Below are 24,928 nucleotides of genomic sequence, written 5' to 3' on the forward strand. Positions count from 1 at the left end.
TGGTAACAAACATTGCCCATCTAATGGCAGGTGTATACCTTTTGACTGGATTGGTGACACATTTAAGGATTGCTATGATGGAAGTGACGAACTTTGTTCAGTTTCCAACTTTACATGTCAATCTTGCACAATGTTTGCCACAACTTGTAAGAGTGAACAACTTGCCAGGTATCTTGTACATTCCCCAGTTCCAGCAGAGTGCAACACAGTAATCCAACCATCTTGTGCTGATGACATCAACAGTTGTGAAAGCAAGAATGTGATTTGCGTCTCCTCTATCTGCAAAAAAACTGAAAAAATTTGTCATAATTATGCCTTTTGTAATAATAAAAAATTCATAGCTGGAAGTGAATTTTGTGATGGAATTAGTAGTTGCAATGACAACAGTGATGAAATAAAATCTGGTTTTGGGTTTAAATGCTCTGGATCATCGCGACAAGGTGTTTGTGTTTTGCCACAAACCAATGTTTACGATTCAGTGGCTCAATGTTCTGATAAATCTGATCTTTGTTTTGTCAACAGAGAGTTCAAATGTTTTCAGTGCTTGGATAAAAAGTTGATTATATCATCCAAGCAAGTTTGTGATGGTATAGTGGATTGCTTTGATATGTCAGATGAGTGTTTGTGTTTTAATCAAAGTTTGTGTAATGATATAAGGGGTGATTGTCCATCAAATCAGATGCATTGCCAAAATAAATCTGTCTGTTCAGTTCAAAGTGGAAAGTTGTGCAACTCAAGCGTGCAATGTGTTGATCAAATAAACACAAAATACTGTTCATCTGCAAATAATTTGGAACAAACTCATTGTTTACCAGAAAACTTTAAAGGCCTCGAAATTGACGAAATATTTAAGTGTGCGAGAAATGACAACCATTGGTTGAGGAGTAAATTTCAGTATTGGCTTGGTCAGGGAATTGAAACCAGAGTTTTGTTGGACTCAATATGTGATGGAATAGTTGGGGACATGCTGAACTTACATGGTGAAGTGAATTGTCCAAATATGTTTTCTTGTTTTTCAAACGGAAAGTTTAACATAAAAAACACACAAGTGTGCGACGGAAATGTCGATTGTGATGACGGCTCAGATGAATTTCCTGAACTTTGCAACAAAACCCAGTTATATTGTAAAGGCAAAGATTTGATTTCTATTGACAGAAAAACTGTTTGTGACGGAATTATCGATTGCGATAATGAATCTGATGAAAGCAGATGCCGTTGCGAAAAGGAACGATTTTATTGCACAAACAAACAACCTTTGTCAGTTGAATGGAAACTGGTGCAGAATGGAATTCGCGATTGTTCGGATGGAAGTGATGAATGTGTGAACTTGGCTGGGGACGCGTTTGCAGATGTCAATGAAATGATAGCCAATCCAATATACCGAGCAATTTTCTGGATAACAGCTGTGTTAGCCTTGGGAGGAAATTCATTTGTGTTTATTGCAACTGCTCGCAGCTTATGGAATGTAGACAGAAACAAAAATGTTTTAATTAACACAAGTATTTTTCTTCTAAACCTCTGTTGCTCAGATTACCTCATGGGAATATATCTGGTTGTTGTTATAGTGCAAGCCACACAATTTTCTGGCTTGTATTGTTCGTTTGATAAGGAATGGAGATCAAGTAGTTTGTGTTCGGGACTCGGGGCACTTGCTGTGGTTTCTTCTGAAGCATCGGCCATGACTATGACAGCAATGACCACTTATCGCCTTGTATCAGCCTTTAAACCATTTACAATTCGAAGTGTAGGTGTTCTTAGAGTTTTACTTGCTGAATTGTTTTGCTGGATTTTTGCTGTAGTTTTGGCGACTGTTCCATTACTAAAAGTCACTTCGGAATATTTTACAACTGATGTTTGGTTTCCAAACAACATTTTCGGAAATGATTTTGTTTCCAGGAAAAACATGTCACTTCTTGCACAAAGAATTACTGGTATGGAACCAGAAAGTTGGACTGATGTGAAACAAACCATCAAGGAAACATTTCCTCGCAACCCAATCAAAGGAGAGTTTGGATATTACGGAGAAACAAGCGTCTGTGTGCCACGTTTGTTTGCCACAACCAGTGAATTTGCTTGGGAATATTCAACTTTCCTCATCACAATCAACTTCCTTATGTTCATCTACATGGTGGTTGCATATGTTCTCATCTACAAACAGAGTAACCGCATGAAAGGATCTAGAAGCAACGATATTAGCTCCAAGATGCAGAAGAGAATCTCGAGATTAATTTTGACCGACTTCTGTTGCTGGATTCCAATTTGTGTTATGGGATATTTGAGTGTTGGAGGAATCAAGATGCCACCAGATGCTTATGTGTTGAGTGCTTGTCTGTTGCTGCCAATCAACAGTGCTCTTAATCCCTTGCTTTACTCTAAAGCAATAGAAGATCAACTTGTCAGGGCAAAGAAATGGCTGATGGAGAAATTGTCCATTTTACGTGCATCTAAAAATCGCTCAACTGATTTGGCTGTTGGATACAATGCTCGTGCAGATGAAGAAGGCGACAGAGTGATTGAGTTTAGAGAATGAAACAACCATAAACTTAAACAATAGTAAATATCCCACAAATATATATTTTTTTTTTTGATTTGACTCACTCATATCTGAAGAGAGAATTACCAATGTAAAAAAAAACATTCAATGGTTAACAGGACTTGTGTGAAAGTAATATAGAGTAAAAGCTCCTGTTGTAATACTTTTGTTATTTTACTGTTGGAAAATAAAATTCAACAACACATAAATGGTTTAAATTATAAATGCACTTGTGTTTAATTCGGACAAAGCGCTGTAGATATTTCCACCATGTGATCCTTCTGTTTGTTGTAATAAAATTTTCCGGTTCTGTTAATTGTTATGTTGTGACATTTGACCACTTTCCAATGCTGATTTCTACAAAGCAGATTAGTTATTGATTTATGTGTAACAAACAGCAAGAAAAAAAACATCGCAAAATTTCAAACATGCATATAATGGTAAAACAAAACGGTTAAACAGTTGGATTCAGCTTAAATGTTTGCGAAAATAAAACTTGGTTGATTTTTTTCATTTCAAAACCAACAGATGTTTTGAGAAATCCAAACAATTTACAATTTAGGGGACTGCAGTGTAATAAATATCTTGCATGGATGAAATGTAACAGTGCTAGTTGAAGTTAAAAGAAAAATATTCATAATTATTGCTTTTTTAACAAATTTGTCGTTTTTGATCAAACAACTAACTTAGTATTTTGTTTACTTTGTTAAATATGCAAACTGGTGGACGAAACGCTTGTTCAGTATTTTCTATTATTACTTTTGTCATAACAAACGTAAAACCTCTATGGTAAAACACACCAAAATATCCATTTTATTAAATACACAATCAAATAGAAATTAGTTTGAACCAAAGGACTTTTATTAGATTTGTCAGTATGCAAAGTTTGTGTGAATAATTTATCCATATCAATATTTTGTCTGTGGTTATTCTATGTTTTGCTACAAATAACAATTCGAACATCATTTTGTTTAAGGCTGACAAAAAATGCATGCTACTTTTTAGCTCAGCAAACTTTGCTGCAGTATTAATGAACAACCTTATATAAGCAAGGACAACAATGGTTTTAACCGCAATATATAGCCTATGTTTTTGGTCCAAAAAACTTCAGCTATTGCTTCTAACCAGCGAAACTTAGACACAGAATAAATAAGTGGCAACAAAACAGCACTGAGGCTGAATGACTAACTAGTCATACACAACACATCCAGGTCTAATGACAATTAAACAGATTAAATTTCTGTTCATTGCAAATCAACATATGAGCAGTAGACTTTTCGACAGTGGCCACTGTTTGTAGATTTTAAACTCACCTGATTGTGGTGATGTTGTGCTTTTTGATGTAGAGAGACAGTCAGTCTTCTACCTGTGTATATTTCACAGCTAACTGGTCATTTACCATATGCATTAAAACATTTTTTGTGCAGGACTAACAGGGTAAATCTTGAGGAGGGATCTAAGGGCTAAATTATTGTGGGGGTCGGCCGTTAATTAGTTGCACACATGTGTAGCCGTTGCGTCTGTGGTGGACTGTGGCCAGTGTGTTTCCACTCTAGTGTGTTCCCAGTTCTGACTCCAGAGCGTAGAGTGTGCAGAGTATTAAGACTCCGGAGTTTAGAGTGTTTTATTGAACGAAACGCAAAACCTTATATAGCACAAAACACGTGGTACGAAATTCAGCAGGAAACACTAAATCACATTTGCAGGCGCACGACTGGAAACACAAGCTTCCTGACTCCGTAACAAAGGGAAATTGCGACGGCCTAATCCCCAACATGCAAACATGAAATTTAGGACACACGAAAATACGCTATACGTTTAAATGACTTGGGTAATTTTAGAAGTTTATGATTTTAAATGTAATGCTTTCGCATGACAACCGCTACAAATAGGCTCACACCAACGAAAAATGTTTTCTTATCGACATCTGCACGCATTGTTTGCTTCCATATCTTGCATTGTTTTTCCTTTCTTGATTGGTTTCTTTTCGACTTGTTGTTGTAGGCGAATTCTTAATTAATTGTTCATTGTTTCTGATGTCGTTTCGGTTGGTTGACATCTTTCGTTTGTTTGATGAAACCATATCAGAATGTTTAGCGCAGAGTCCTTGTTGGGTGGCCGTTGCAGGGTGTCAATGCTTTCGCAAGAGATAACTCTGAAACAAGAACTGAACAAAAGTACCAATGTCGTGTATCGATTTACATAAGCAATTACGATTGGTTGTAACGTTAACACAGAACACAAAATGGTTACATGCGCTAAGCAGGCGTTAAACTTAAAAAGAAGAAAGAAAAACACCGAGCCTTGTAATAGTTTGCTTTGTGCTGGAACTAAATTTGGATTTACTTACAAATTAATTCGCTAAACGTCACTTATTCAATATCGCTTTTACCGAACGTGGTCAAGTTATGCACGTTAATGCTTCAGCAAACAACATATCATGGCTTTGACATAGGCAGTCGCGACCTAGAAAGAAAGAAATATAAAAACAAAAAACAAAACAAACAAACAAACAAAACCTACCGGGCTGGTACGCGCAATCGCTAACGTATTTCTCCGGGCCACAATAGGTTGATTTCAGTTGCTAAACCCAGCTAACTTTACCTTGTGGTATACCTGGAGAATTAAGTGTCTCCACTACTAGCCCGAGTGACCACGAAGCGAAATGGTTATAGAGACCAGCAAAATGCGATAGATAAAAAGTTAGGTCTAGGGAATTTTAAAAAATTCGAATTATTTAGGTGTTCACAGCATACGTAGCTCCCTATAATAGCTGATATGTAACAAGTAAGATGACATAACGTAAAGTTAGGCGTTGCTTAGTAAACACCCACAAGAGAACATAAACTTAACTTGCAAAATCTGAAAAGAGTATTGCAAACGATGTTTTGCTCTCTCTTTTCATCGTCGAACTGGTTCTGTTGACCACAAATTGCCCTCTGACTGCCATCGTAGACTTGAAAGTTGTCGTCAGAAGGAGAATGTTTTTCACGTCGTTCGTCACCAATTGTGGGGATCGGCCGTTAGTTGTTGAAGCATGTGTGGCCCGTTGCGTCTGTGGTGGACTGTGGCCAGTGTGTTTCCACTCTAGTGTGTTCCCAGTTCTGACTCCAGAGCGTAGAGTGTGCAGAGTATTAAGACTCCGGAGTTTAGAGTGTTTTATTGAACGAAACGCAAAACCTTATATAGCGCAAAACACGTGGTACGAAATTCAGCAGGGAACACTAAATCACATTTGCAGGCGCACGGCTGGAAACACAAGCTTCCTGACTCCGTAACAAAGGGAAATTGCAACGGTCTAATCCCCAACGCACAAACACGAAATTTAGGACATATAAAAATACGCTATATGTTTAAATGACTTGGGTAATTTTAGAAGTTTATGTGTTTAAATGCAATGCTTTCGCATGACAACCGCTACACTATAAACCAGTGACATACCAACACATAATAAATATGGATGAAATAAAGTATGTAATAAACAAACCTTGTGTGAAAATCATCTACTGATTATGGAAGTTTTTATCCAAATCCATCAACAGTTTATGATAAAAATGAACAAGCTGCAGGAAGAAAACAAAATAAATTGAAATATTTAGACCAGTTTAGATAATTACAAGAGTTTAGATTGAACTTAATAAAATGTTCAGTTTTAGGAATACACACCACCCAAGTTAAGCTAAGTTTAATATATTCAACCATTCACTACTATCGGCATAAACCCATAATTCTGCAATGTCATTCGTTTTCCTTAAACATTTTCTTCACTTTCATAAATTCTTGTATAAATCAAATCTTGTGTGCAAAGCAGATTTCCCTTAGTTCCAGTAAAATAAACATTGTTCACACAAAAATGTGAGTTGTAAGTGGACATGAAAACGATTATTTTACTACATTTACATCTAAGTTTTGTTACCAATTGGAGGTTATAGCTAAGTTAATTTACTTTCAAAAATAGTCTTGCTATAACCAAAATAAGGTATGATATTAATGCTCAAAATTGATGTCATAGCAATTCAGCCTGATAACCTCCAAATATCACAAAAGCTGAGAAATTAGTTGTGATAAAGCCGTAAAACATTAACTGTGTTTCGAAATATGTAAGTTCAACGTTGACCTTTAGTAACCTATTGGGTGTTATAACCAGGTAACAACGACCAGTTAACGACATTTTTAACGAAGCTTGGGGGGGAAAACAGTTCATCGTTTGACGAGTTTATACCGGACTTGCTAAATTTTACTTAAATTACTGTTTTTACGATTTGAATTTCGCGCTGTCGACCTTACAAGCACGAACAAACAAACGATGTAAGTGGTCAAACTGCTTGGCAAGTTCTTTACGAATACCTCTGCATGAAAGCTGTCATTAAAATAAAATCCGGGCCATCAGACACATGTACCGACTGAACGGTGGAGGTTGGTGGTTCAAATCTAACGCACTATGTCCCATCCGAGCAGTGGTTCTCAAACTTTTTCATTATTTTTTCAAAACGGCCCATTTGCCATGATTTCGAGGGCTCGCGGTCATTTAGCTTGAATATGTATTTCAGAAAAAATAAACATTACGATTGTGCACAAACAATTGCGTTTTTTTAGTTGTCATGTAATAAGGGCTATTGTTTAGCAATGGAGACAGTCGACTCTCAATTCTAATTTGATTTAAACTGATTCAGTGGCACAAACTGACGCCAAATAATTATAGAATTACTTCAACCTTTTCACGGTCCCCCAAAATTGCCTCAAGGACCCCGAAGGACCGCGGACCCCAGTTTGAGAACCGCTGCATAAGAGTCTGATGGGGTTTATTAATATAGGCTAAAACTTCAAAATTGAAATAGGCAATTACGAATGGCAAATAAATGGAGCCCATCTATATGTGACTAATGTTCGAAAAGTGCTAGAAGGAAATATCTCGCACAAGCAGTGCAGCATATCTTCTTCAGACCAGAGACACGGAACAGTGTATAGAAATAGATGCGAGTGCTCATGTAGAAAATATGTAGTAGTGGCGTTGAATCTCTTCTTCTCAGCTAATTCTCAATATCAAGGCCACTTTCTTTATGCGTATGTTGACTGATATCCGGCGCTTATGTCTCGCAGAAATGAGCGAGGCTATAAAAATATTTTGACTGTTAAACAAGAAATTACAAATCATTTTTCCAATGTGTCAAAATCTTTTTTAAAACTTGTGGTACGCCTGTGCTTTTCAGGTGGTAAGCGAGTTGTTTTCTTTCATATTATTTCCACTTCGCATAGCTGTTAAAAAAGCAGAGATACTTAATTAAAGTCGGATCATGAAATGCAACTTCCAATTTTCAGCCCTGGTTCCGGGCGAAACTATTTTGTTGGACATTCTTTGGAACTGTTAACCTTGTTGGTTTCAGAAATATGCTATAGATAGTCCAGGAAAACAGGTTTATTTCTTAGTCCACCTATGTAAACAGGGTTTAAGTGACACGCAGCGAAAGAAAAAATCGTTAGGTGGTACGCGATCAATAAAGGTAGAGCTACTAACACCATAACGAGAATCCGAACTTCGCTTTCACAAGGGGGTGTAAAGAGCTGAATTTGTATTTAGCCGCTATTAATGGGTTGGGTTGGGAAATAATTACATAAAATTTTTGCATTATTAACTAATTTTTTGGGTTAGTTTTATTGAATTTTAAGTGCTAATACCTTACCCCAAGCCTAATAGCCCTAACCGTGAGCATTTTTGGAGATATAACCAACCACATTTGGGTGTGTGATTCTCGTTATGGTGTTAGTAGCTCTACCATCAATAAAAGGTTGAGAACCACGGTAGAGCTACTAACACAATAACTCACGGCACAGGCCTGCTAATTTCCGGTAAGTGGCGCAACGGAGCATAGGCGTTTGCAATAGCAATAATTGCTGACTCAGCAAATTAACGACTTGGCAATTATTGCCATTGCAAACGCTTATGCTCCGTTGCGCCACTTACCGGAAATTAGCAGGCCTGTGCCGTGAGTTATTGTGTTAGTCGTTCTACCGAGAACCACTGCTTTAGACTATTGCTTTGTTGTTAATTTAGACTTTATTAAAAATCGAGTCATTTTCTTTAACTATCGATAATGTATTGGGGTTAACCGACAAATACTTGACTAACAATAAATGCCACATTGGTAATAATGCCGTTTTTATTTAAGCTATTGCTGCCTGGCATAATATCAAGTTTGTAGAGCTCTTCTGGCAAATGTATTTTTTCGACGTTTCGGCGTCCTATACAGGTCGCCTTCATCAGGGTAAATAACACTGAATGCGCGCAGTACAGTGCACGATAAACAGAGGAAAAAAGAATAAAACGCAAGCACGTCACAACGCAATGCCGTTTTTAGTTGGGTATGAAGTTGATTTCGCTTTGAAACAAAAAATCACAAAGCTTTTTTCGACTATGTGTCAAAAACTTTGTTTCAAACCGATTTGCGCGGTTTTTGAAGTCAAAGGTTCTTTGAAGTGAAAGGTAATTGATACGCCACTCTAGAACTATCATCACAATGGAAAGAGCGCGTTGTTTAATCGTCTCTCTACTGTTTTATTATTCTTTTGATTGTAGGAACAGGTGCGTTTCTATTTTAACTTCGTTACAAATGGTTTTTTTTGCAGACAGGCGTTTGACATTTGATTTAAACTGCTTTGGTACAGCAGCACATTTTGCTACAGATTTATGGTTAAATATTTCAGCAGTAAAAATACGGAACAACCGTTTCGCCCACCAGGTTGCATATTTAACAAATTTGTCATTTAACTTGTGTGGTGCTAAACAAAATAGTACTTGATTTTCAAGAACGCTTGTGTTCGCAATTCCGTTCTGGTGGGCGAAACATCAGCACAAATACAAGTTTTTGAAACAACAACTAGTGTTTTGTTTAGCATCACACTAGTTGAACGACATATTTGATAAATCTCCGCAGTAATTAGATTTTCCAGTGTAGAAATTGTTGCTACGTAGGCTTAACAATGTTAAAATAAACTAAAAATTAAACTTTCAGTAAAGTGCCGTTCATTTACTTAGAAACTTGCATGGACACTATGTGTTCCTTAATGATTATTATTAATTGCTCACGCACTCTTTGTCGCTATTACATGTTTATAATTTATTCCTAAACTTGATACTGGCAGTTAAGCGTTCAGTGGATTTGTAGTATAAGTACCAACTCGTTTGAGAAAGCAAATCTTTAAAGAAGTTGTCAGTGTAAATAGTGTATAAAAACGGCCAGAGGAAAAAAAATAGATAACAAGCAAAAGACAGACACCATGTTTTACAAGTAGTACGCGCAGTTTGGAAGCTATTGCATTAAAATGTGTCATAAGGTCAAGGGCAGACCACACACCAAGACATTACGATGTAATTTACGATTTCTGTGATTTACCGTACTGGTCCGGATTAAACTGTGCCCTCAACCAGCTGATGATGTAATGATTACATTATTATTTTTCTGCGGTTTTTTAACGAGCTAGTAGTGATTAATTGGGCAAGTAGTTTATTCCAAGCTGGTTTTCCGTAAAACTTTTCCGTTTTCAAGGAGTTTTTTGTTTTTAATTTTTTTGTGCTAGCAAGGTATTTTGACAAACTTTGTAAGTTAGAATCACTAAAAGTTTTGTAATTTTAAAACACGTTTTTTTGCATTTAAACGCTGATTGCAAATTAGAAACTAAGTATTTGATGTATTTTCATGTTTTTTGATTTGATTTTTATTGTTAGGTTATATATTTTTTAGCACCAGTAATTTAGTATATCGTTTACTCAGAGAATGCCTAAAAAACCTCAAATCAACAGTTTAAAGGCTGAAATTTTTTCCAGAAAGTTTATTTTGTGAGAAGTTTCAATTTTGCATGAGTTGTTACGCTTGCTAGAGGTCTTATTTCTTGACAATCAGTGCCCAAAAGTTTATAAAGTGTTTTATCCTTTGTGTTTTAACTTTGAGACTTGAATGTGTTGCTAAAGTTTGTTGTTTAATAATAAGTACGAGTGTGTATGAAGTGTGACAGTGCTAAATATACAATTTTTATTCTTATGGTTTCCCAAAATAGTTTTAAACCATATTATAAAATTAATAATTGATTTCTTAGAATTCTTATACCTTGTGTTTTTTATGGGTCCCCTTCCCTGAAGGGGACACATTTTGATTTTACTCGATTTCTTTTTTTTTTTTTTCTTTTTTTTTCTTTTTTTTTTTTTTCTTCCCTGAAGTTTGTCCACCCCATTTTGCCATGAAATCTTTGGTGAATTTAGATGAAACTTTCACAGATGGTAGATATGGTTGTGCAGATGTGCCATCTGCTTCGTTTGTCATGACAACCCCAGTATTTACCCCGCTAGCCCCCAAAATGTAAAATGTTGTTGGTGCGCACCACAAACGTTAGTTTTCTGCTACCCATCAAACTGTAAAATGTTGTTGGTGCGCACCACAAATGTTAGTTTTCTGAGGTGTTATAAAGGCAACCAGACATTTGTTACCAGTGTTTGTGGGTTTGTTCGAGGATGTTTTGCAGTTGACACTTAACAGTCTTATGACGTCAGAAGCATTGACGAATGTTGCTAATAACACCTCTAGTGGTCAAAATGTTAAACATTGTCAGAATTGGATAAAATTTTACATGACTGTTGATTGGGTCATTGTGGTTTCATATTTTATACTTTTGGGTTTTAAACCCCATCAGTTACCCCACTAACCCCTAAAATGGGTGAGTGTTTTAAACGCTGTCGGAATTAGATGAAATTTTGACAGCTTGTATAATTTGTCATTTTTAGGTTTCAATTGTTGTGTTTAACCCTGTAGCCCCAATATTTACCCCTCTAGCCCCCTAAAAGGGTGAATTTGTTAAACATTGTCCGAATTGGATGAAATTTGGACAGCTTATAGAGTGTGCTACTTATAGTTGTTGTTTGTTATGTTCAACTTTGTCGCCCCAACATTTACCCCACTAGCCCCCCAAAATGGGTCAATTTTTTAACAATGTCAGAATTAAATGAAATTTGGACAGCTTGTAGAGTGTGCATTTATAGGTGTATAATGTTGTGTTTTACCCTGTTGCCCCAGCATTTACCCCACTAGCCCCCCAAAATGGGTCAATTTTTCAAACTATGTCTGAATTAAATGAAATTTGGAGAGCTTGTACAGTGCAATATTTATAGGTGTTAATTGTTGGGTTCAACCCTGTAGCTCTATCATTTACTCCACTAGCCCCCAACAGTCACGTGCAATTCGCGCTGATTTGTGTTATAGGAGCTGATTGTTGTGTTTTAGCCTATTTTCTCACTGTTTAACACTTTTTTTCTCAGATAGACCATAAAATAGAAAAACCTTCAAAAATGTATAAATGGACTGAATTTGAATAGTTTGTTCTCCATATAGCATATTTATTCAGGCACAGTACCGATCACTGTGTTTTACCTTACAACACCCGACTTTCTCATGGTTATCTCTTGAAATGTATTATTTACAACTTTGCATGTGTGGGGGACCCATGAGTTTTTGCTTGCAGAAACAGCCAAGGTTATAAAAGACAATGGATGATATGGGACCTAATATAAAATTAGTGTAGAAAATATGTGTTATAGTGTATATGCAAGGGCAATATGTGCTAAGCCACCCTTCTAGTTACTTCTTACAATGCTCTGCAAACAATTATTTAGTTTGAGGGAACGCTGCATTGTAAAAAGTTTGTTGTCTTTAAACTTTTTAAAAGAACTTACAACATTTCCTGGCGGTCTGCACAATTTATTAATGACAACATCTGAGCATCACCAAATTTTGTTTTAAGCTAGACCAATTGGAGCAATTTTGTGTAAATTAAAAACTGTAGTGTGTTTAAGTTTGATGTCAGTAACACATATCAGTTAATTGCAAATCGGTAAATTAGAAAATGGCTTAATTGAGATAGTTTGGCATCGCATTTATCGATATCATTTTCATGTTGTAATTAAGAACATTCATTTTACCTTAAGTCGCTTATTGTAGGCATTTTGTTTGTAAATTAACAGAAAGAGTCACTACCAGTATTAGAAGTGTATGAATGGAAAAAGACTTCGAAATATATACTAAATACAAATTTGGAAGTTAAGCAAAAAAGTTAAGATTTTGCAAAGACAATTTTCTGTTGTTAAACTAGATGTATTTTTGTCTGAATTGCATAAAGTAGTAATATTGTAATTTTTTGCTTTCCTCGCAGTCATTCGTGCAGAATTTTGCAGCAATTCTGCTTAATAATGAGAAGCGGGCTGTGGGTCTGGGTACACACGCTGTTCGTACTTGCGTAACAGACACTGTTTGCTAACCGACAAGTTTTGTGTGCAGTGCCAATACCACACAATGATCTCTTGTGTTTTATCGCGGGACCCACTGATTAGTTAATATTTGCCACTGAACACCTGAAGTACAGGATATTTTTAGAGTTGAAGTAACATTTTGATATAGGTGTCCTATGTACGACTTTGCATTTAGGATTTCTCCTGCTGTGAGCAACTAAAGTTATTTCATAGTTGTGAGCTAATTTTTTCCTCCATCATATAAGTTAAAATCTATTTTTAGTGTATACATTTTAATGTATTTTTGGCAGGTTTTAGTGGTTGTTTATGTATCATATAACTTGGAATTTATGCAAGGAAATGTGTAGTAAAATATTTATATATGACATAAAAAATTATAATATATTAAGATTTTGTTTTACAATTATGAGGCGACCATTAAGTTTTACAGTTGAAGAACAAGCTTTCAAAACCATTGTTTACTTGTGGGGTATTGTGGCATTAACAGTTTGGCAAACAAATACTAAAATAGCATTTGAACTTTGCCCTAAATATTCAGCACAAGGATAGCTGGTAGCATTTAAATGAACGTAGCAAGGCTCTTAACTACAAATTTGTTATGCTTGAAATCTGTTTTAGCTAAGATGAATATACTCACTCTGGGATAAGCCCTAAAGTTTTAATGCATTATGCAATAATGCATAATGATTATTGCATATATTCATCATAGCTGATATGGTCAAACTGGCGATCCCCTACTACGAAGCTGACATGTGCAGCATACGAGCCAGGCAACGGTGCTAGTGATTAGACTTTCGGCGGATTCTCCATTGAACCTGTGTAGCTCAGTTGGTAGAGCGCTAGTCCCGGAAAAACTCCTGTCGTGGGTTCGAGTCTTACTGCAGGCTAGAGTTTTTTGCCTGTGCCTTGCTATACATGGGAATTCAGTAGAACGCCTTTAAAAGGCCTGGCATACTTAGATTGGTTAGATTAGTACTACAGTGCATAAAACATTGTTATGTTGTAAATCTGCTTCTGGTGCATTTAAAAACTATAATGACAACTAGAATTTTTTGGTCAACTTCTCTTTTCTAAAGGGTCTTGTATGTTTTTTCTCCTGGAAAGTTTGTCCATGCACTTTCGACATGAAATCTTCGGTTGATTTGGATAAAGCTTTCACAGATGGTAGATATAGTAATGTAGATGTGCCATTTGTTTTGTGCCACTCAATAGCCCCACTGGTCCCCGAAAAATTGTATGTTTTATAATCTTTGTATTTTCCCATTTGTTCGAAAGCTAGTAAACAACGTTAAATGTTTGATGGATGTCAATGAAACTTTAACAGCTGGTAGATATAATTACGAAATCGTGTAATTTGTTCGATTTGACTTCAACGGAAGGTGTTATTGCCAAGTTTGTTGGATGGAATTTAGGATTATAATCAAGTATACCAACCCTGTATTGTGATAAACATCTAAAACGTAGAAAATTTGTCCAACTTAAATGTATAATTCTATGTTTGTGTTCAATTATTTTATGTTCACTTTACATGTCACTTGTTCTTGCTGAATAGAATTATTTGTGTAACTGATAGTTGCTGACAATTAGTTGTTCTATGTAGCAGCATGAAGAAGTGTTATTAAACAATAGTATCTGACTTCGCAAAATGTGGCTTGGAGTCCAGTGGCTTACACTAATTTTGCCAGCTTACAATCGAGTAAATGCTGTATATATACATGAATAAGCTGTTGCTGCCAGACATAACATCAATTTTATAGAGCTTGTGTGATAACGAATGATTGTTTAGAAGTATGTTTTTATCTAACTTTTATACCCTTACATTTGAAATTATTCAGGAATATTTTGTACTGAAACAGTTATATATTTATATGAATGCTATTATTAGTTTTTGCAGAATACTGACAGAATATTGTTATTTCAATGTTATGTTAAAATTAGTTGTTTTAACAATTAGATTTAAAAATGATTTTTTTGCAGAATATTGTGAAATCAATTGATAAAAGTTTTTGTTAAAAAATCTGAAACTTCATTGCTTGAATTTTTGTCCAGTATTTCACCAATGACTTCCTTCGCCTAAGGCCTTTCTTTTAAGGATTTAATTGTTGGTCTTCACTATTGTGTGGGCTGTTTATCGTTCATCAAAGTGCTTAAACAGCGACGACACTACGCCGCACTATACACGGTGAGTAGCGATTAACAAAACCTGATTATTATGTCACAAAAATTACCTCTTATGCTTTGTACTATAGCAGGTCGTTAAAATATTGCTGTAATTTTGTGTTAAATAATATTTATGTAGAAAAGGTAAAATTTAACCAGCGTCAATTTATGCCAAAGTTAGAACTGATGTTTATGTTTTTTGTATATTTATATTAGCCTCTTACATTCAGGTTCAGATATATGCATAATGGGAGATTATGCAAAAATGTCCATTTAATTTAAAGGTTTTGAGCAAAAAAAAAAACTTTTAGTTGCATTAAACATAAAGATTAAAGTCTCAATTAATTTACAGTTGCCCGTATATCAGTGATGGTCAAACTTATGACACAAAAAGTTGTTGCCCATATTATATACTGTAACTTTGCAAATTTTTGTTAAGTTAGGTGAAGTTAATGTAATATGTTGTTACAACTCGTGTGAATATAAAGTGAGCAAGGTGATAATGACTTAACCGTGCAATGAGTAGAAAGTACGATGTGTTATACAGCGACAAATTAGGTCGAAAACTGATATTGTGACGAAATAAAACATCCATACAATCACGTGACCAACTAAATGTCACTCGTTATTTATTTGTGACGTCAATACACGATACTTTACAGCATTTTTGATCTGTGTATTTGATAAAAATGAGGGCTCTTTTTGGTTTTCTTGACCAGTTTTATAATAATAAGTTAACTGTGACCCAATAAATAACTTAATCGTTGCAAACCCATGCCCAAACTGTATCTTGCAATAAAAAAACTTTGAGTTTTTACTTAACAGGTTAAGTGTAAACGAAGCAGGGTGACATTGTTGTGGTAAAATGGAGCCTTGTTTGGTTGTTCGTAAAGAAGATATCAATACTTTAGGAGTGAAAGGTAAGTGGGTAATGACGTAAATCTCTCCGTGTCAAAACACTTCTGTCAATGACCCAAGTTGTATGGTAAACAATACAGTGTTATTCTCACTACTGTTCAGCCCTGTTGCTATTCATTGTCACTCCAGCGGTTGTGATTTGAAATGAAGTGGTTTATGGTTGTAAACGGTAGAGTGCACTTTTTAGCCGTCAAAACAATAGGTCTGTATAAACAATAACCTGACTGTAACAATTTCTAGTGGTTACATAAAAAATGAAAAACCGCCTTTTCAGCTTAATTATGGAATAAATAATAACTACAGAACCGCATTTAGTTGAGTTTTAGGGTCTGGGAAAACCATATTTATTAGCCTATACCTTACCATATGTGGAAATGCTTGGGAGCCCGGCTTGATACAGTATGGCACATATAGGAGTGTGCCATGATTGCTGGTCTCATGAACACTACATAGCTGGTCCAGTTTTGATTTTGCCATCATCTTAGCTTATTATGGGCCCCTGTCCCTAAAGTCAAAAACATGTGTTTGGTACAACCAGAGTGAAAATTTGCACACATGTTAGTTAGTTTTCCAAATTTGATCTTCCCAAAGTTTGACCTTAAATGGAGTTTACCCACAGGTTCCCAAACATAAAAATTAAAAATTGCTGTGCTTACTAAAAACCTTTTTAAGTTTGGGTTGATGCTTTGTACTAATTTGTCCTCAAGAATATTAAAATCATCGCAACTTCTTTGAACCCTAACAAGTTTCATGTGGGAATCTATTCGATTTTGCTTAACAACAATCATAAAAAAACAATCATATGTGTAGATTAAATGAAGTGTATAATAAATTGGTAAATATGGTATAGAATATATCAAATGAAAAATATTTTGGAAAGATACCTTTCTAGTTATTTATGGGTCCCCTTCCCTGAAGGGGACACATATTGTTTTTGTCCGTATTTTTTTTTCTTTTTTCTTTTTTTCTTTTTTTTTTTTTTCTTTTTTCTGTCTAACGCTGGCTTGTGAGACGCGTTTGGTCAAGAAAGAGTGCTCCAAATTTATTTAAATTTACAGAGATGGTAGTTAATAATCCAAATTTGATCCTCCTGAATTTTGACCCCGATTGACCCAGCAGTTCACCCACAGGCCCTCAAAACGTAAATTTTTTGAAACGCCTGTACTGACTTAAGTACAGAATCTAGGAGTTTCATGCTTTGTTGTTTGGTGCAATGTAAAGTTTTTAAAAAAAATTTTTATCTTTTTTCGGATTCACCCATTTTTTACCCTTTAAACCCTGAAATAAACGGTTTTAGTTTTAAGGCAGAAATACATGCCCTATGGTGCAGAAATATTTGAAAAAGTTAACAATTGTTTAAGCAGGATATTCGTTTAGTATTTAAAATTTTGCCAGTTACCTTTACAATCCATAATATGTGTACGCTATCAGTCAGATATAAGTCCCAAGGGAGGAATTCACTGGTTTACGATTAAGGCGGCAGAGTGGGAGTGATCAGCTTGACGTCTGGACAGACGTTTTACGAGACAGTCGTTTCGGTGATTAGTAATCAGTTTTCTTTTGTGTACAGCAATGCTGTGTCGTTTTATTAAGTTATCACGCGCATTTTCAGTTTTGGCGCAGGTTTTACACCTAAGACGCAATTCGAACTCGATAAACGTACTTCAGTTTCGTTTATGTCATGCAAAACATCATTGATCAACATAAATATGAAATTTAATAAACTTTTTCGAACGCCGCAATAAATGATCATTAAATTCTCGTTGTCAGCTTTGCTATCTCATAACCATGGGTCACTAAAGGTCAACTAGTAGGCATTACAACACCGTTACGAATTTTTCGTGATAAATGTTTTTTTAAATGTTCGTTGTCAGGTCGGCCGCGGCATGACCACGGGTTATTTAAGGTCAACTAGTAGGTATTACTAACACGAACTTTCTTTCGTCATGACGTAGCGTTTTTTGCAACAAATTTCTAAATCAATGCTCAAGGCATGTATAAATTAGGTTAAACGGTGTTGTTGAACAGTGCTATTGAAAACGGTGTCAACAGGTCAAACAGTCGTTTGGCGTGTGCACCCTGAGACAATCATATGTGTAGATCAAATGATGTGTATAGTAAATTGATAAATATCGTATAGAATATATAAAATGGAAGTATATCAGAAAGCCACTCTTCTAGTTTTTCTGTTGTTTTTTTGTTTGCAATGAAAGTATATTGTTTAAACCAGGGCTTCCCAAACTGGGGGTCGTGTAACAAACTTAAGGGGTGGCAGAGAGCTATATCAGTTTTACACAAGTACTCCATACTATACTATTTTAAGTTTTAGCCATTTAATTCGAAAAACAGTTGTTCAAACCAGTACAATATTGCAAAATGTTATTATTGACAGAGATTCTATGTAAATAAATAGGTCAATGACACCAACTTTGGCTCTGCGGACAACTTTTTTGTTTAAAATGGAGGTATACTGTTTGAGCCAATAAATTGACAACAATCCTTTCTTGTTTAGCTGATGATGATGTTGACCTGGAAACGCTGATGCAGCAAATCGACTGCGGAAATGACGAGTCATCAACGACGGACATGAGCAGCTCATCGGGAGGGGGAGGTTTGCTACAATGCTTCATAAACCACTGCTTCAAAAAAAACTGAATTAAAAAGTAGCTCAGTATAAACCTGTGGTTCTTAACCTTTGGTTGGTTACAAGGTTGCAAAGAAAACTGGATTAAAAAGTAGCTCAATACAAACCTGCAGTGTTCAACGTCCTGTAGGCCACAATCTGACCTGCCAAGCTATTTAGTGTGGCCCTAAACCAATGCTTCAAAGAAAACTGACTTAAAAAGTAGCTCGGTATAAACCAGTGGTTCTTGCCCTTTTTTACTTTGTGACTGCCTTTGGAGTTTTCATACAATGCATTTGCAAACACATATAAGTGCACCAAACATTTTCTATCAAATGTGTCTATAACAGTTCAGCTTTGTGCTGTACAGAAAACTCTTAAAATTGTGGTTATGGCTCATGTCACCAAAGACCTTTCAATATTTTGTGCTTTTTTATGTACGAAAGCCAAAAACCACAATCGTAGAAGTCTGCAACTGCAAATGCTGTTGCACAAACTGTTATTATAGTGCTTGGTGACCCCAGGTTGAGAAGCCGTGGTCTAAACTGACAGAAAGGCTTGTGAGCAACAAACAAACATTTTATCCACCGGGTTGCATATTCCCACCTAACTGTTGTAATATTATTTCAATTATTCTTATAATGTAAGAACTTGTATTTTTTCTAAGGTTTCACCCACCAATGTGAAGGCTATTAACAGAGCAATATTATGCAAAGCATGTTGTTACTTATATGTACTTAACAATGTACTTAATACTGCGTAAAAGCCTTTCTCCCAAGCAACACAATATTTACTTTGACTTGTTTGTGACAAGCCAAACAGTAGAATCACTGGAAAACATTTGTTTTTGCGTTTATATTTTTGTCTAGAATAAATAACTTTGAGTTTCTGGTTTGCATGAAAAAGTTTTACAAATTATGTTTAAAACCTGATTTATTTATGTTTGCTTGCAAATTTTTAAGTTCTGTCCTGTTGATTTTGTCATAATTATGAACTTTGTGTTTAGGCCTGTTGAAAATAGCTTGGTAGCTAAAAATATGTGAGGATTAATGCTCTACAGCAGTGGTTCTCAACTAGTGGTCCATGATAACTTATTGGGTGGTCCACAGGACGTACACTAAATTTAAGTGATGAACTAGAGATGATTGCATGTTACATATTAAAAGAATATTAAAATGTTTGCTGTTAATAATTGTATTTCACTTCTTAAAAATTAGTTTCAAACAATTATGTTTCAAGCCTGTATGCGTACTTCAAACTTGCTCAAAAATGGAATGGTCCACAATATTATTTTTACTGGGCCGATGGTCCGTGGCCTGTAACGAGTTAAGAACCACTGTCCTACAGCCAACTAGTAACATTTGATATTGCGCCTGTTGTAACATTTTTTATTTTATTTTATGTTTATGAATATGTAGATTGCTTGAAAAAGTAAATTGTGTTTTATCTGGATTAATTTGTATCTGCTATGAATGCTTCAGGGCTGATACCAGTTATGAATAAAAAAGTTGCAAAGTTGTGGCAAAATTGTCCATATTTTTTTATTTCTAACCATTAGTGTTTTTTTTTCAACCAATTATTTTTTATTTTCTGTAAAGTTACAGTTAAAAGTAAATTGTGTTTATTTGGATTTATTTGGTTCTGCATAGAATACTTCAGGGCTGATCCAAAGTTACAGTTATGCTGGTGTTATTTTACCGCAAGTTTGTGTTTTTAGATACTCATGTCCTGCACGCCAGCAATGAATCAATAGCTAGCGAAGAAGAATCCCACACGTGGAGCGATGGGAGTTTATCTGTTCACATTGTTTGGTCTGAGGAGTGAATGTCTGGTCTTTGTCACTTGTCAGTTTGGTATGTATACTTCCCTGTGTCTGTTGTCACTTTTCACTGCCATTTTATGTTGTTATGTCAGCTGAAAAGCTCAATTATATAACTATATGAATATATACAAGTGGAGAATTTGGTCTATATATGATGCATGTGACATGTAAATAGCAAAACATTTAAAAAAAAAAACCTTCAAAAAAGACTTTAAAATAGCAAAAATCTTTAAAAAATCAACAATAGTATATAACCAAAACATTACAAATAGTATTAAACGATATATATATATTTATTGTCTTTGGAAATAAATAAATTTGAGTTTTTTGTTTTACGAACATAAATGGTCTGTTGTAAAGAGGTACCAAAAATATGTTAAACTTCAATTTCTTGAGCATGTTATAAATAAACTTAGATGTACAAAAAATGGGCAAGTAAATTGAGTCTTTAACAAATTCTCTTTTAACAAACGCTCAGTTGTAAAGAGTTACCAAAAACTGAATTAAAAATTCTCAATTACAAACCTAACAGCAGATTGAACAGTCAATTAATGGAGCACGCAAAAGCTTTGAGATAAAGTAAAAAAAAAATTGCCTTTGCAAATGTTGTTTGGCCTTTGTTGTCTATTTGAAATTACCAAACATAACATAAATCACAGAGTTTATGGAGCTTTTCCGGCAAATGTATTTTTATTCTGACGATTTCATGTTGTGAAATGCTTGCGTTTGGTTCTTCTCTTCTTTGTTTATCGTGCACTGTACTAGTCGCATTTAGTGTTATTTACCCTAATCAAAGCGACCTGTATAGGAAGTTGAAATGTCAGAATAAAAATACATTTGCCAGAAGAGCTTTATTAACTTAATATTATCATGGCAGCAAAATAGCCAACCAATGTCACTTGCGGCAACAAAATGTTTTATTTTGTAGAAAATTATTTGGTTCTCATTCTGATCTTGCATCATCTGCACCTCAACCTTCATCACCGCTCTCGATTGCCGCTTCGTCACACCAAAGTTATTCAAAACGAAAGGTAAACACACAAATACAGACTGTTTGTGCAGTGCAGTGCTTTTCAAACCTGTTTTGTTCCAGCTAAATTATTTGTCAATCAGTTCTATCACAAAAGTCATATTTTTCAGCCGGTTCTGTTACAATAAATCCAATAACAGTAACCAGTAATGCTAACTGGTTCGCTGATCTTATAAAATTTCGTGAGACGGTTCTATAGAACCGGTGCTAACCGGCTGAATCCCACCACTAAATATAAACCTGTTTGCTAAAGAAAACTGGGTTCATTTCCCCCCCTTTTACTAAAAGAAATAAATTCAAATTTAAAAAAAATATTTGCGTGTATGTAAACAACATGATCTAGGCATTTCTCATTTAATAACTTTAATCTTTTGCCAACAGAATGAACGAACATTGTCTTGCAAAATGCAAAGAAATGGAACGAAACAGGTAAAAATAAAAAGCTATTAAAAAGTGTGATGTATACATGCATAAATTTATCATGAAATGTTGGGTTTTTTAGTATTGACAGTATTGACACATTTAAAGTATTGACAAAAGTATGTAAAGTATTTACATTTTTAGTTAACAATAATTTTTTTTGTAAAAGTTCGATATTTAGCTCAAAGTGTGTAGAAAAATTTTGCTGTTTAATCAGCCCAGCATTGTCTCCTAATTGTGACATCATAAACAAGCAGCAAGTAATAAAAAAATAAAAAATAAGGTTAAACAATAACTAAGATTTTAGGTAAACCTTTTCCATCCTGAAAAACCTTAAACAGACATTATTATTATTGAGTTATGGGAAAAATACTTATTCTGCATACTGTTATCCTTAAATGAGTTTAAAAATTACAATTTAGCAGCTGTATCTGTTAAGGGATTATATCCAAAAAGAACTTGTTATTAAAAACATGCAAATTATGCAAAAATATCAGTTTATGAGACTTAAGCATAGGGAACAGATGGTAGATCCATTGTAGTGCAAAACTTTTAGTAAAATATGCATTTACCGTCCACTATGAAAATTAAACTTTATAGGAAGGCAGATTAAAGACGCACTAACCCAGTAGAAGCATTTGGAGATTTTAGAATTTTTCTGTCTCAAACTTTGTCATGTCAACATTTGTGAACATTTTGTAAACTAGCTGACTTATGACCCAGCTACAAATGTATGAATAGAGTTACAGTAGGTTTTGTAAAAGTGTGCTTGTTTCAGGTGCAAAATATCTGTACATTATTGCTGTCAATGGCATTCGTGGTCGTTTAAATCGTCTACCGGCTGCCTGCGTTGGTGATGTCGTACTTGCAACTGTGAAAAAGGGTAAACCGGAACTAAGGAAAAAAGGTAAAAGCAAGTTTAACTATTCTGTTTTCTTGTAACTTGGGTTTAAACAAAAACTGTTGGTTCAAATGAGTCTGTATTTTTTTTTCATAAGTTCACGCCTACATTGTCTTACTACAAATAAGCTATTGCTGCCAGGCACAGTATCAAGTTTATAGAGCTTTTCTGGCAAATGTATTTTTATTCCGACGTTTGGACGTCCTATACAGGTAGTCTTCATCAGGGTAAGCACTGAATGCGACTAGTTATTCACCCTGATGAAGACGACCTTCATAGGACGTCGAAACGTTGGAATAAAAATACATTTGCCAGAAGAGCTCCATAAACTTGTTAGTCTTACTATATATACCATGAATTGTAATACTTTAGTCAAAATAATTTTCTGGATAAGGTTGAAAATTTATTGGTGTCGCTGAAAGTAAGTTGCAAATACACAATGGCTTTAGGATATCCAGGTTTTAATAAAACTACTTTTTGTCTAACAGTTCACCCTGCAGTTCTCATACGACAATCGAAGCCGATACACCGGAAAAATGGGCAGCATGTATATTTCGAGGATAATGCAGGGGTGATAGTTAATGTCAAGGGCGAAATGAAAGGTAATTTCTTCCATATGTATTTTAGTAAGTTTAAGGCATCATGTGCAACCCAGTAAAACCTGCTGGAATAAACTGTACTGATTTTAATTCACTAGGTTTTACTGAATTGAAATCTTAAACTTACCCAACACCATTAATATTTTGTGATGGTTATTTTCATGCATACATTCTTTAAAAATCCAGGTTGCCAACTGTAAAGTTACATCTAAATTCTACAGCATTTGACAACATGTTTTTTGGGGGCTTCATTGTGCAGTTAGATAGTACTGTAAAGAATTATGTTGCACAGTAATACAACAGCAACATTTTGGGGCTTGAGCAAAATTTTGGTGCCATATGTTAAAGTAAACAAGTTTGCCACAAACAAAAGTGTTTTAGCTATGATGATTCATTTTACCATATTTCGGGACTGAATACCCTGATGCCAAGACTTGAATCTGAGCAGAACCTAACTGTCCAAAGCATGCTGTATTCCTATCATATGTTTGTAAACTTTGGCATAAAATCCATTTAATTCAAATTTCACACATGGTAGATATGGTTATGTGACATCAATTTGTTTGACACCATAGTTGCTACAGTGATAAGTTTATTGTGTTTGCAATTTACAAGACTCATGACTTTGGTGATTGTGGTTTTATTTGCTCTCATTAGCAAAAGGAATAAAAATACCTTCAGAGCAGGGCTTCTTGTTGTAACTTTGTTAAATAAACCAGTTTTTTTTTCTGTTTTTTTTTTAAATGTGTAACAATGACAATGCGATGAAGTGACAATGCAAATAAGTTTGACTTGACTCTTGCCACTTGATATTAAAAACATACTTTTGCATCCTCAGGTTCAGCTATCACTGGTCCTGTGGCAAAAGAATGTGCCGACTGTTGGCCGAGGATCGCCTCAAATGCCAGTTCGATTGCGTAAAACATGAAAAAAATCCTGCAAAATATTTATTGTGCTTTCAACTGTCTCTAAGTGCTTTGAAATGTTCTCAAAGTTGTCGGTTCGAATCCCACACTGGCCGATTTAAGTTTGTTAATTGCTAAACGTGGTTGTGAGGGGTTTGCAGCAAATCTACCAGCTTTCATGCAGTTACTTTGTGCAACAATCCTTTTGAATTGCGTAGGGTAACCTAAATTGGTGTAATACCGGAAAAAGCGCTATGGTTGACTGCACAAAGTGGGTTTGTGAAAACGTATGTTGAGTATACAAAGTCGTGAAAGTATTAATACAACCGGCGGTGGGCGGTAGAGACACTCAAAAAAATGCAAATCACTTTATTAGTTCTACCTAACTTAACCAACTGTTCTCTTTTCACAACTATCGATCGCCTACCGATCGTTTTTTCTAAATATCAAGCAGCTCAAACCTGCGCAAAAACAGTTGTGTGATCGCTGTGTACAAGTTTCTAAACAGCTTACATTACCTAATCGTGGCTACTGTTGTATAGAGACAAGATTGGTTAATTTTAGATGTTTTGATCAATTTAATTGCTCGGTTGTGTACCTGATTTCATTTATTTAACGAGTTTGGTTTCGCATTTTATAAAGGTTCGGGCCGCAACTGAAACTTCGCCAAAACGGTATTTTCGAAAAACGCACAATGTATGACCAGTGCCGGATTAGGGGTCTGCT

General features: G+C 35.2%; 2 protein-coding genes and 1 long non-coding RNA gene across 4 annotated transcripts in view; all 3 read left to right on the plus strand.

Moving 5' to 3' along the window:
- The window catches only part of LOC145220277 (large ribosomal subunit protein uL14-like), a 114,328-nt gene that overhangs the window by 36,007 nt on the left and 53,393 nt on the right, over positions 1-24,928 (plus strand). The window contains exons 5-7 of one of the 2 annotated variants that reach the window (XR_013858064.1): positions 21,276-21,378; positions 21,759-21,806; positions 22,576-22,704. The gene's annotated coding sequence lies outside the window, so the exon portion shown is untranslated. The remainder of the gene's footprint in view (positions 1-21,275; positions 21,379-21,758; positions 21,807-22,575; positions 22,705-24,928) is intronic. The other variant, XR_013858065.1, reaches the window with a different exon arrangement.
- LOC145218628 (G-protein coupled receptor GRL101-like) lies at positions 1,151-2,561 on the plus strand. Its single transcript, XM_080086034.1, has one exon. It carries the CDS (start codon positions 1,361-1,363, stop codon positions 2,528-2,530), a length of 1,170 nt encoding a protein of 389 aa, XP_079942160.1. The 5' UTR covers positions 1,151-1,360; the 3' UTR covers positions 2,531-2,561.
- Positions 10,646-20,307, plus strand: LOC145220284 (uncharacterized). Its single transcript, XR_013858075.1, has 2 exons — positions 10,646-15,006; positions 20,243-20,307. It is a non-coding gene; the product is annotated as an uncharacterized LOC145220284 (long non-coding RNA).

The sequence above is a fragment of the Phallusia mammillata genome, chromosome 3, assembly GCF_965637545.1.
Source record: "Phallusia mammillata chromosome 3, kaPhaMamm4.hap1.1, whole genome shotgun sequence".
NCBI lineage: Eukaryota > Metazoa > Chordata > Ascidiacea > Phlebobranchia > Ascidiidae > Phallusia > Phallusia mammillata.

What these genes read in the sequence shown, in the direction of transcription:
- LOC145218628 (XM_080086034.1), top strand. Translation starts at nt 1,361, where the DNA reads ATGATAGCCAATCCAATATACCGAGCAATTTTCTGGATAACAGCTGTG.